The sequence below is a fragment of the Nicrophorus vespilloides genome, unplaced genomic scaffold (assembly GCF_001412225.1).
Source record: "Nicrophorus vespilloides isolate i.1.1-1 unplaced genomic scaffold, Nicve_v1.0, whole genome shotgun sequence".
Classification (NCBI taxonomy): Eukaryota; Metazoa; Arthropoda; class Insecta; order Coleoptera; family Silphidae; genus Nicrophorus; species Nicrophorus vespilloides.
This window is the reverse complement of record NW_017098211.1, coordinates 167,030-179,653: the sequence shown is the minus strand read 5'-3', so window position 1 is coordinate 179,653 and position 12,624 is coordinate 167,030. Positions and strand designations below refer to the sequence as shown.

The 12,624-nt window shown below is 30.9% G+C and overlaps 1 protein-coding gene across 1 annotated transcript in view; it reads left to right on the top strand.

Moving 5' to 3' along the window:
- The window catches only part of LOC108561925, a 74,651-nt gene extending 62,184 nt beyond the window's left edge, over positions 1-12,467 (top strand). The window contains exons 5-14 of the mRNA XM_017920074.1: positions 6,583-6,716; positions 8,792-8,993; positions 9,205-9,570; positions 9,630-9,985; positions 10,043-10,569; positions 11,151-11,352; positions 11,409-11,671; positions 11,733-11,886; positions 11,948-12,152; positions 12,206-12,467. Coding sequence (XP_017775563.1) covers positions 6,583-6,716; positions 8,792-8,993; positions 9,205-9,570; positions 9,630-9,985; positions 10,043-10,569; positions 11,151-11,352; positions 11,409-11,671; positions 11,733-11,886; positions 11,948-12,152; positions 12,206-12,360 — 2,564 coding nt within the window. The 3' untranslated portion in view covers positions 12,361-12,467. The remainder of the gene's footprint in view (positions 1-6,582; positions 6,717-8,791; positions 8,994-9,204; positions 9,571-9,629; positions 9,986-10,042; positions 10,570-11,150; positions 11,353-11,408; positions 11,672-11,732; positions 11,887-11,947; positions 12,153-12,205) is intronic.
- Positions 12,468-12,624: the final 157 nt, after the last annotated feature.

The following is a 12,624-nucleotide window of genomic DNA, read 5'->3' as shown; positions in this document are numbered from 1 at the left end:
AGCACATTCATTCTCATAAAATCTAATTCACATTCAATCCCTGTATTTATAGCTCGAGTTTCTATATGTTAAAGCATCGCATCTATTTATTAAACACTCTTATTTATATGGAATTATTACCGGTATTTCCACCTGGTGTGTATTTATATTTTATAGATATCTAACAGATTTGTATACGAATACAACAAACTATCTAAAATAGTATGAATCATTATTTATAATGAATGCATAATTAAGAACTGGTTTCGTATCAGCCTGGGTCACAGTTAAGCCGGTTTTACAACAAAAACATATAAATCGTTTTTGCCAGTTTACTTTTGATTTTGTAAACACATTTTGCTCATTCTTTTGTATAATATTTTACATACATTCTTATAATATTCAATACCTCGCATAGTGCGGCTTCGATTTATTTAATTTGTTTCTCAATTAGTACGGTTTCAAATAGTTCGGTATTTTAGCCGTACTATAGTATTGTTGTAAATTTCATTTTATAATAAAAAAAAACTTTAAGGTTTTTTGTAAATCATGTCTCTCTCAATTAAAATTATTTAACTGTTCTTAAAACTATATTTAATTATTGTATTTATAATAAATTGTGTTATAAAATCAAATAATAATATATTTAAAATTGAAAATAATAAATAACTACAAAAATTGTGCAAAGGAATGCAGAAAAATATGAAGAAATCTTTATAAAATATGTTGTAAAATTATGTTTAATATAGAAACTCATTATGCAAATTATTATATTGTTGTTATTATTGGTACAAATATTCAGTTGCTCATAAAATTACTCACTCAATTCAAAAATATACAGTAAATTAGTTCGCGGTTAACAATTAATGGAATTTGTATTTATAATAAATTGGTGTTTTTAATTAAATTCTAATATCTTTATGTAATCAGCAAATTAAGCTATTATTGTGGTTTCTTATGTTGCAATGTTTGTTTCTGAGAAGATATACCAAATTAATCCGAAAAAACAACCATTTGTCTAATCAGGATTGTCTAACCTTTTTGCTTCCCTAAACCACATAGAAGAAAGGTACATTGAATACACTAAAATTAGCTGATGAGTAATCTCATAAAGTTCATAAGTTTAGGATTTGTTTTGTTGGGACTCATTCATAGAAATTGGACCGTTGAACTTTTTCATGTTTCTGCATTTTTAAGATATAAATTGGTTTGTAATCTTAGTATAGACCAGCGTTTCTCAACCTTTTTGTCTTGCTTCCCAAGATATTTGTTTGCAAGGTGACAGCTGTCATATCGCGGCACATAAAAAAAATGAATGCTACAAGATTTTGGGTCGCACTACCTAGTAGTAAAACAAATAATATTTTTATTTATATGATGTAAATTCCCCTAACCAGAGCTAATAGTTCGCATGGAAACAGATGGATTTTAACAAATATTTCCTAACGTTTTCTATTAGATATAACTTTATAATTTGGTGTATTTTTGTTTCATCAAAAGTCTTGCTGTTACTATTTATTTGTCAAATTAGTTTGCCAACGATTATGATTTGATTTACTTCATTTCTACATTGTATAGATTGGTTTATATTTAGAAAGAGTTTTCAAATACAGTGTAACCTCAATCATAGATCAACATTCGTTCATAAATGTTGTTCGGAAACCGAAACCCATCGTAAATATCAAATACTTGGTTGGCAGAATGTTTCTTTTGGGACCTAAATTCTCTTCAAAACAATCAATTCAGAAATATTAACAGAAATTACTAATAATTCCTAAAAAATTTTTTAACATACTAAGAAAATTTAAATGAATTTTTGAAGTGAAATATAATGAGAATTGAAAAGCACTAAGCACGTTATTTTTATAATCAATAGAACTTTGATAATTATTATTTACAAGTGAACATTTGCAATATTTAACAATTTCTAATAATTCATGAAATTTTAATAAAACAAAAGTATGTAAATAATAATTAATTACAATTAGGACATGTTGTATAAATGTAAAATTAACACTAGATATTTTCTTTGATTTATAATAACAAAATAACATTTTTTACTTAAAATATGAAAAAAAAAACACAAATAATAATCATATTCTTAAATTGTCAATTATTGAGGATTATTAATTCCAAACAAACATGTAGAAATGTGTAATAAAAATGTGACACAATGTAGTATTAAAACAAATTGCTAATAATTCATTTAATGCAATGATGACCTTACATAAAAAATAATGTTTTTTTAACAAACTAAGAAAGAAATACAAAGAAAAACAGTCCTTTGTAAAAAAAAGTTTATTTTCGTATATGACACTTATTGTAATGCAACGATGCTCTTAGAAAACATTGCTTTCAACAAACTAAGAAGATTTTAAACGATAATTAATTACAACGAAAAAAATAAAGTTGCGAATAACTGAATAATATCATATAGAGGTGTTATGTCACGGTTCTATAAATAAGAGACGAACACGAGCGAATTAATTGAAAGCTATTATCGCATAGCAATTGCGAATTAGCATTTTTGACATTTGGAAAACTTCACGCTGTGTATGTGTGCACACACAGCGCGAAGCGTAATCACGAAGTCCAGATCTGAGAAGTGCAACGAGCAGAAAAAGAAAGTCTTGCAGGAAGCCCACGAACCGGACTAATTAACACATCCCAAACGCGAGTTATTGTTGTGTTCGATTAACGCTGTTATTATAATTAATTATTATTGTGTTTCTGTATCGAAAGGACGAGCGCAAAAAAAATTTCTCCTCGAAACGGAAATTGTCAACGCTTGGATTGCTCAGAAAAAAAGCGCACTGGATGTGTCGCATACTAAAATTGGAGGAAAGAAAAACCAACTGTACGTGCATGTTTATAGGAATGTAAGTATGCATGGAAGAAGTAAAGAAAAAAAAAAGAACAAAACGAGGAAGAGGGATCGACGAATTCGCTTTCTAAAGTTTTTACCACAATTACAAAACAATCGGAGATTCGGAAACGATGGAGTTCTGCTGATATTGCGTACATTTTTGCCGCCTAGAATTTCCGAAGCATCGAATTCGAATTGACAACCGTGGCATTATGCTAGCGGGGGAAGGGATTATTATGTCACGATGCGAAATTCGTCGTTTGCGTAATTTTGATTTAATATTTCAACTGTTAACTGCAGGTGTAGACAACTTGCAAAAAAAAGTAATACTGACGAAATGCATGAAATTAGAGCAACAAAAAATAAGAAACGCAACCCTACAATTTTTGTGCAACAATCTTCAAAACATGGTTTGAATTACTATTGTATTTACTAATAGTATTTTTTATGGTCATGTTTTATTTTTATCAAAATTTAAAAAAATAACATAGTAACAACAAAATGGAAAGTCTGCACTTATTTAATATATTTATAAAAATCCACGTGTGAAATATTGTTGATTTCTATAGTTTTATACATGAATGAGAAGAAAACTCCATAAAAGTGAAACAATTTTCTAAGTATCTGTTAAACTTATATATACTCTCATTTTGAATGATATAATTAGTAATATTATTAAACTATATTTATTAAGTTTATTATCTAGCATATTATTTTCCTTTCACTAGTGATTACTAGTTGCATCTTAAATAGATGGTAATAACAAATTCTATATTTTTAGTACTTTCACAATAATTATTTCAATACTGTGGAATATCTTCAGCTCTCGAACTTCGCAGTTTCTCGTTTTTTTTTTACATAATTTCAGTTTCCGAACTAACTTTCGAATAGGATCACTGCTTATATGTAATATATACACATATTAACAAAGTTGTAATGTATTTAGTCCAATTAATTTAATCTTTTTGAACAGTCATAGAGATCACAAATCTAAAAATAAATGTTCCTATATCTCAGTTAGAATCTGTTAAACATTATATTTGGTTGCATAACATAAGAAACATGCTAAATAAGTTTATAGAAATGGACAACAAACCAGCATCGGTATTGTTGTTAACACGAACGCAAAAAGAAAATGACTTAAGTAAACAATAAAATATTTATTTAATATTTGTCAAAAAAGTGTGTTCATTCAGTTGAGAATTTCTGCATACAATTCTAAATTTTGATATTCTTATGAAAATAAGTTATAAAAGATAGTTGCGTACTAAAATAGTACATTTATATGCATGATCTATAAAAAAAATGTACTAGAAAAACTACTATAGAAGTCTACTTAAATTACTTAAGTATTTAAATAACGTATGTATATATATTATATAATATGAAAAAATCTTTAATAATAAGTGAGATTTTAAAAATTACTTTAAACTGCTTGACAATGCAAAACAAAAAAACAGGCATTTTAAAGTATTTGACACTATTATATTTAGCAAACAGATTTAAATGTTATTCTTTGGTATATAGTTTTTATAATTAATTAAAGTGTTATTTGTCTTACTCTACTTCAAAATGATTATCTCAAGAAATACTTATTCAAAAAAATATATGCAACCTTTAATTTTATAAACTAAAGTTTATGTTAAACTGGAAATATTTAAACAAAAAAGAAAAGTATTATCCATTAATTGACGTTGATTTAGTATAGATTTTGATTAACCAGAAAAAACAAAATAACTTTATTTGAGATGAATCATTGGATCTGTAAATCCCAAAATGGTAATTTAAAAATTATACGTGGATTAATGTTTTCTATTTCAGTGTGTTTCTATTTAATTTACTTAGTAATTTAGTTAAAAGCAAATTATATGGTTGGAACAATATCTATACTCTAATTTGGTTTTAAATTCGCGTTTTTATTGTATACTTTTATTGTCTGTAAATATTTATTGTTATTTTAACATCATACATAAACGATGATTTTTGGTAAATGGTTTATGTTAATGCTACAAGTTAATTAACACATACTTCTAGATATAATATACGTCTTAAAAAGCAAATGAAGAATAATAACCGAATAGAAAAGAAAAATGTATAAACAAAAGAATTTCCTGTAAATATACATCATGGTAATCAATTGTTTCTAATCGGTGAGAACGTAAACGGATCCAAACAATGGGAAAAATCTTCGAAAGTGAAACAACAAAATAACACGATGCAATATCATAACTAACTAAAGAGTATAATACATATTTTGATGTTTTTGGTATGATATTTATATCCTTGAATTAAACTTATATTTAATTATATAATGCATTATTATTTCAATAACAAATATATGCATTAGAGTTAATTTTCATTACACAATTCATTCATAAAAACTGTCCGAAACCAAATTATTCGAATACCAAGTACCTTATTTTAATTGTTATAACAAACTTAGGTAGACAAGAGATTCTCCGAGTGGGGATCGCGAAAAATATTAGGGGGGTCGTAGAAAAATTGATGACAGATCAATCCGGGATGTTTTTCTACACATAATGGGTATGTGTAGAAAAACTTCAAAGTTTTATGTTCAAAATGAAACATGTATTGTAAAAATGAAGTTACGATTTTTTTTTTAGAATGTTTCTTACATAGCGTTATATTGGCTGAAACGCTAAAATAATTGTTGTGGACCCGCGAGTTTGACATGCTTAGTCACCAGGGGTCGGCAAACTTTTTTGATCGTCGACCATCTAATTTCGAAAAAAAACCTGTTTTAAATGCATAAACATTAGTGAAAGTTTTTTTTTTAATTTTACATTTATTAATATAATAATAATATTTATTGATCAGACTTCAATTATAAACAACCAAATAATAGCAATTCTGAACAATACAAAACTGTGTTATGTAATTTTGGATATTATGCCACTAGGTAGTATTAAATTCATTGAAACAATATTCAAAAACATTAGAATATAATAATTAATATTTGTAATCGACCCCCAAAACTGTTATAATAAATAAAGTGAAATATCTATTTTATTTGAAACAATATTTTTATTATAATAATAATAAGTGGGTTAGTAAATAGTAGTTTAAAGTTTACCAAGTAATAAAATCAAATTTTATACAATCAAAATATAATATATCAAAATATAGATACTATTGTATCTATTGCATCTATGGTCACGATACAACCAGAATTGTGTTAACAAAAAAGTTTTTATTTACATTTTTTTTCTTTTCTAAAGTTACTTTTTATTATTTAATCACTAAAATAATCTCGTTTTGTCCGAGAGAGTGTATTACCAAATTGTGATGAGAAGTGCTAACTTATAAGAAAACATTGCAAAATACGTCAAGCATTTTGATACCCCTGAACTAGAAACTGGAGAGCCGGATATTAATTTTGAGCTTAAAAATCTCATTAACCGAACACCGGAGATCCTTCTAATTAATTCACATGAATATTCACATATTATTACCGTATTCCGTTTTACGTGTTCTGTATACTATTTTTTGTTTGTTGTTTAGCTGTATTTGAATTCATGGCCGCCCGATTTCCTTGCAGACCGAAGGTTGAAACGGTTGTGCTATTCTCTAAATAACTTAATTGCATTTACATGGTTCGAATTTCGCAATTCGAAACGCCCCGCTAAACTAATTAGCCCCCAGTGTACTAATAATTGGAGGCCTTTTTTTTTATAAACTATGATTTTATTTTTATTCATGTTTATTTTCATTTTCAGGTGATAGCGATTCGGACCATCACTACGAGACACTGTACGTCGGCCAAATTGAATCGAATAAGGTGCAACCAATCAACGACGATGATTTTGATTCGTTCGACAGCGATAGCGAATCGGATCATTCATTCGCAAAGGTAAATATATCCAAAGATTAATACAATTTGTTTAAAATAAAGAATTATTATAATTCATTGTACATAGATGACAGAAATATCTGAAGTAAAGAAATATTTCACATTTTTTATCTTAATAATCTTCAATACTAATATTTAATTTATAAATTATAAATGTTTCTATAATAATCAATATACTGCAACAAACATGATGGAACTATTACATTTTGTTATTGCTATCAAAGTACATCCTTTTTTCATTCAATAATACTCACATATTATTGTTTATTTTCGATCCTGTCATACGTAAATAACGTACAAGAAGACTTCTGTTTTGAGTCAATATTTTTTTTAAGTCGTATAATTTTATTCACAATCTCTTCATCAATGTGAACATTGAGTAAACATTAAATGGATGATGGTTGACATTAAATGAATAATCTTTCCCGGTGGATAGTTACCATTATAATGATTTGATTTTTTTAATTTGTTGGTTGGCTGTCTTCTTGTAAGTTAACCTCAGTAGTATATTGATGCTCTGCGATTCCACTATTTCCTTTCACTGTGAATTTGCTGCTATCCATAACTCATTCATCTTTGATGAACGATGGCTCTATAGCTACAAGCACCGAGAGGGCTTACAAAGGGTCTGGCTTGACCAGGATTCGATCCGGCGACTTAACCATTCGGCTATTAGTCGCCCTTTCAGTCAAATTGAGGCGTTTCTTTTAAAATTAATTAACGCTGAATGTAAATTAACAATTGATTATCTAATTAATCATAATCGGTGAATAGACAATAAATTATGTTTATCAAAATTTAAAATGTCTATAAGAAATAAGTTCAAAGTGCAACAGAATAACACCCAAATATTTAACACATATTGTTTAAATCAGCGTTCTTCAATCTTTTCATACCTGCGAACAGTCAAAAATGTCAGTAGCCAAACATATCTGATTTATAAGCATCGAAGCGATTATGATAAAAAAAACTACACATTATCTTCACAACTCACTTTCTATAATAAGTACAACAATAAAAATATTATAACTAAGAAATTGCTTTTGTTTATCATTTTTATTACTGTTAGTAAGTAAACGTGAATAAATTTTAAAATCTACAATCTTATTTAACTTTCACTTCTTCATTCTAACATTGTCAATTTATTTCTTATTAAAGACACGATATTGTAATAACCACTTAACTAAATTATAAACTTATTTGTTCCATAGACATTACGGTCAATAATCGTTTGAATGTTGCTATACAATAAATTTTGTTTATTATTATCGATCCATAGAATATTTCTATGATTCTCAATACAAAAGTAAAGACACATTATGTTGAAGCTTTAATAATTTATCTAAAATCTACTGAACATTTTAACATAAATTCCATTTAGTTTGAATATCAATATCAAATATATGAAAAATATAATTTTCACATTTATTGAGAGATTAATCGAATACTTTGAACTTTTGATAAATTAATTTCACACTGTAAATGACTTAAATTATCATTAAATTACAATTTCATTTTTGATTTAATATTTTATTAAATTGCATTTATATTACAATTAACTATGAAGTTTACATTTAATTATTAAGCTTGATTGTCAATTGTTATCAATAATATGATATCCGGCAAGTTTTGAGTTCAAGCATATTTTTCGTTTTTAATGTATTGTTTTGAAAATATACATTAATTATAATAATATAAAGATTGCTAAAGTATTGGGATGGTCTTTTGAAAGTTAAGGAATTTATTTGCGAATAGCACTTGAATGAATGGCCAAATGAAAATAATGTCTAGTAGGAGGTACAACACATAGAATGAATGATTCATATTCTACATTGATTGTAGAACAGATTCTTGATCATTGAAGTAGAGTAAAAGCAAATGTGTGTTTTACACTGAAAACTACTTAACTATGCGTCAGTCATCAATAAATTGGTAGTTTACACTTACTTTACTTTGTAGTCATCTACTTTTCATCACAATTTTTCATATGCTGTGTCATTTACGTCATATTTAAAAGAATGTTATGGTGAAATAAACATAATGTTTCATAAATGTTATATTTGTTTTTAAATTAGACCGACAGTGGAGTCGATATGGGAAACACCCAGCTTCCGGAACCGCCCAGCAATCAAATATACGTGTTTACAAGGCTCGCCGTCTCCGCAGGAAAACACATGAAGAGGCTGCGACGGAACTGGTCCCTCACCAAAAATGATATAACCAAATCTTTGAGTAGAATGACAAAGAGGAAATCGCGCACGGACCTCGATGCCATTGGTAAGTTATTATGCTTTAAAGTTTTGTATTTTTTTTACTCTAAAACATACGTTTTTCAACCTTTCTTAACTCACTGCATACTTAAGGAAACTTTGTACAATTTTTGTACACTTATTTGTGCATTAAACGTCATCTTAAAATTTGTGGAGTAATCAACCATTACTAGCATATAACAGATAAATAATTCTCATAACTTGATTGACTAATTTAGATAAGGTAAAAGAACGAGAGCAAGAGATGAACACTTATCAGGACGTCAAGCCGTATTCGAACGTCGGATTCTCACAGAGCCAGGAGCAACTGGAGCGGACTAAGAGTTTAGGACGCAAGGGTTTCCTGAACAAATTCAGACGCAGCATGTCCATAAGTGGAGAGAACGCGGAGAACACGTTGAACGAAGACGGCAGCAAACCTAAGAGCACGTTCTACCTGACTGATACCATAGACTTGGACCGGAAGGAAGTGCCGGAAGTGCCGCCCCCCGTTCCGCCAAACAACACGACTGTAAAACCGAAAACTAGTCCCGTCCGACCGCAAATCCCACCACCACCAGCTCCAACGAAATCACCAAATATCGGTAAACAACGTCAATTATATCACATAACAATCAGATATATTAATACGTTCCTCTTTCAGAGATGAGAAATAAAGATACCAAGCGTTCGAGCTCTTGGTACGCGGAGTGCGGCCTCTTCAAGAACTCGCAGCAGGGTCTCCAATTACCGAAAAGACCCAACACCTTCTGGTATGCGGAGGTCGGCCTCTATCAGTCAAGCACCGCCAGCAGCCCAAGCACCAGCTCCGGCGAGAACAAGAACGACGACGAATATTACAATCTGAGGAACGAAAACGACTACTACAACAGCAGTATTACCAGTTTCGAGAGTTCGGACACGAAGAAGGATGAGGCCTTCAATAGCCTCTCCGGTGAACTTCAGCTTAGGTTGCAGGATGAGCCGCTTTACCAATTCTACGATGCGGCCGTCATGGAGGTAATACCGACATCATCAACTACATTATCAAATTACTAATAACCATTTTACTTTCAGTCCGTATGTCAAGATGGATCATCCGATTCAGATTATGAAGAGGTGGGCGGTAAGAAGCATTTGGAAATCAGGTTGCGGCCCACTGCTATGGAGCTGATCGCGCCACCGAACAGCAATGTTTCTGTGGCGAGGACGCTTTGGTGCGAAATACCTGAGGTCGTCCAGTCGGCCGTTCTGAGCACGCTGAGCGTGGCTCAGAAGAAATTACAGGAAGCAAAGTTCGAGATGCTTACGTCGGAAGCTTCATACCTGAATTCGCTGAACGTCCTCTCCGAGCACTTTGTGCGGAGATTGAGCAGCTGCGAGTTCTTGACATACGAGGAGAAGACCATCCTCTTCAGTAAAGTGGTGCCGGTGAAGGAGTGCTCGGAAAAGTTGCTGGGAGATTTAGAAACTTGCTGGCAGGATAACATTCTGCTGCACGGCGTGTGCGACATCATTAAGAAACACGCGGAAGAGAACTTCGAAGTCTACGTCGACTACTGCGCCAACCAAATACTCTTGGACCAAAGCCTAAAGAAACTCAAGTAAGTGTTACATTAAAATTAATTTATAGTTATAGTAAAAATTGAAAATACTGAAAAATAACAAGTGCTTCTGAGGGATTATTATTATTATTACAACGAATTAGCATTTATTATTTTAAAAAGAACTGCAATTTGCATATATTTCATTAATTTCTACTTTTTTATCAGAACATAATCAAAATTTAAAGAACTATCTGAATTATTTCATACTATTATTTTAATCATTGTCTTAAATCTTTTTAAACCAAAACTACACGTCAAAAAAAATGTAATTTCAAGGAAAAAATAATTAATGTGTACAATGCAATATTTTACAAATTCGGTTGTAACACTCAACGTGTTATTATAATTAGTATCATAAATTACAATAATTAAAGTTATTATTATTCGCATATAGGAAACGAAGCTCCAAATTAATTACTAAATTAAAGCCAATTTCCTGAATCCGCCTCATTAAATAATGAAATTATCGCATTTTTTTTCGAAAGCAATTATTAATTAATTTTGAGCGATTATTAATGATCGATTTCATTAGATCGCAAATTATGCCGAGATGTATCAATGTTTTTGTTTGTTTCCAGGGATCGCACGACTTTCACTGACTTCTTGAAACAACTAGAGTCGAGCTCAGCCTGTCAACTACTCACCTTACACTCATTCCTGATGTTACCAATGCAAAGAATCACGCGATGGCCACTGCTAATGGATGCCGTCCTGAAGAGGCTCTCACCGCAGGACGAGGAGTACTTATCCTGCCAACATGCACTGGCCCTTCTGAACAAAGTATGTTTAAGAAAAGCACATGAAATGAGGAGTATCTATGAATGTTTACGTTTTAGATTGTATGTCAGTGCAATGAAGGCGCTAGGAAAATGGAGAGGATGACGGAGATGAAAAGGATCGCCGAGCAATTAGACTTCCCCAAAAGTATAACTCCGCTCACGGTGGTTACAGGATCAAGGTGGTTGGTGCGTTCAGGATTGCTCAATCATATGCAGAATAGAGGTGAAGATGTAAAGCTCACGTTCGGGAAGCGTTTCGTCAAAGTACCGCTATACTTATTCCTGTTCAACGACATTCTAATCGTCGCTAAATTAAAGGGGTAAGGATTTAAATTTTAATAGTAATTGTAGCAAACGATTAATTAACTATTTTTTATTCAGTGAGGATAATTACGTTGTCCAACACTACTGCTATAGAAGTTACCTTGAGATCAACGGCGAAACTTTGGCCTGTCTTCCAATCAAAGATGCTCAAGGAAGGCACTTGATTTTCTTAACCATCCTGGAAAATCACGAAGGAAAAACCGTTGAACTGGTGAGCATCGAATAACCAAATATTACATAATAAACTGAAATAAAACTATTGTGTCTTTCAGTTATTGTCATGCAGCAGTGAGACTGATAAGGAGCGGTGGCTAGAAGCGCTGTCCCCACCGAAATCCGAGAATCCAGATGAAACCTTGTATGAATGTTGGGATTGTCCTCAGGTGACTGCTGTCCACAATTACACAGCGAATCAACCTGACGAATTGGCCTTATCTAGAGGCGATATCATAAACGTTACCAGGAAGATGGCAGATGGTAAGCGCAAATCTTAAAATCACCTGAAAAATGTATAATCTTCTGCTTTATAGGTTGGTATCACGGAGAGAGAATACGAGACGGGGAGACAGGTTGGTTTCCTGCCAACTACACGGTTGAGGTTGCGAACCCGCACGTGAGGGCTCGAAACTTGAAACAGAGGTACCGTCTGCTGGCCTTCTCCGAAAACTATCTTAAGTCTAAATAAGAAATATCTGAGATAGTTATTTCTTGGTGCTTGTAAGCAGGGAACTCTGGAAAACGAAAAAGCGTACACTTTGCCGCAGCAAAGAGACCGTTTTTTTATTATAAAAAAATGAATAAATAAATTTACATATTTGTATGTGGAAATGTACTTCTGTTTTTTTATTAAGAGTTCGCTTCAATATTAAAGTTATATAAATATTATAATTATTATCATTATAGGAATGAAATTGTAAATATTATAAATATTATCAATATTTTGTATTAT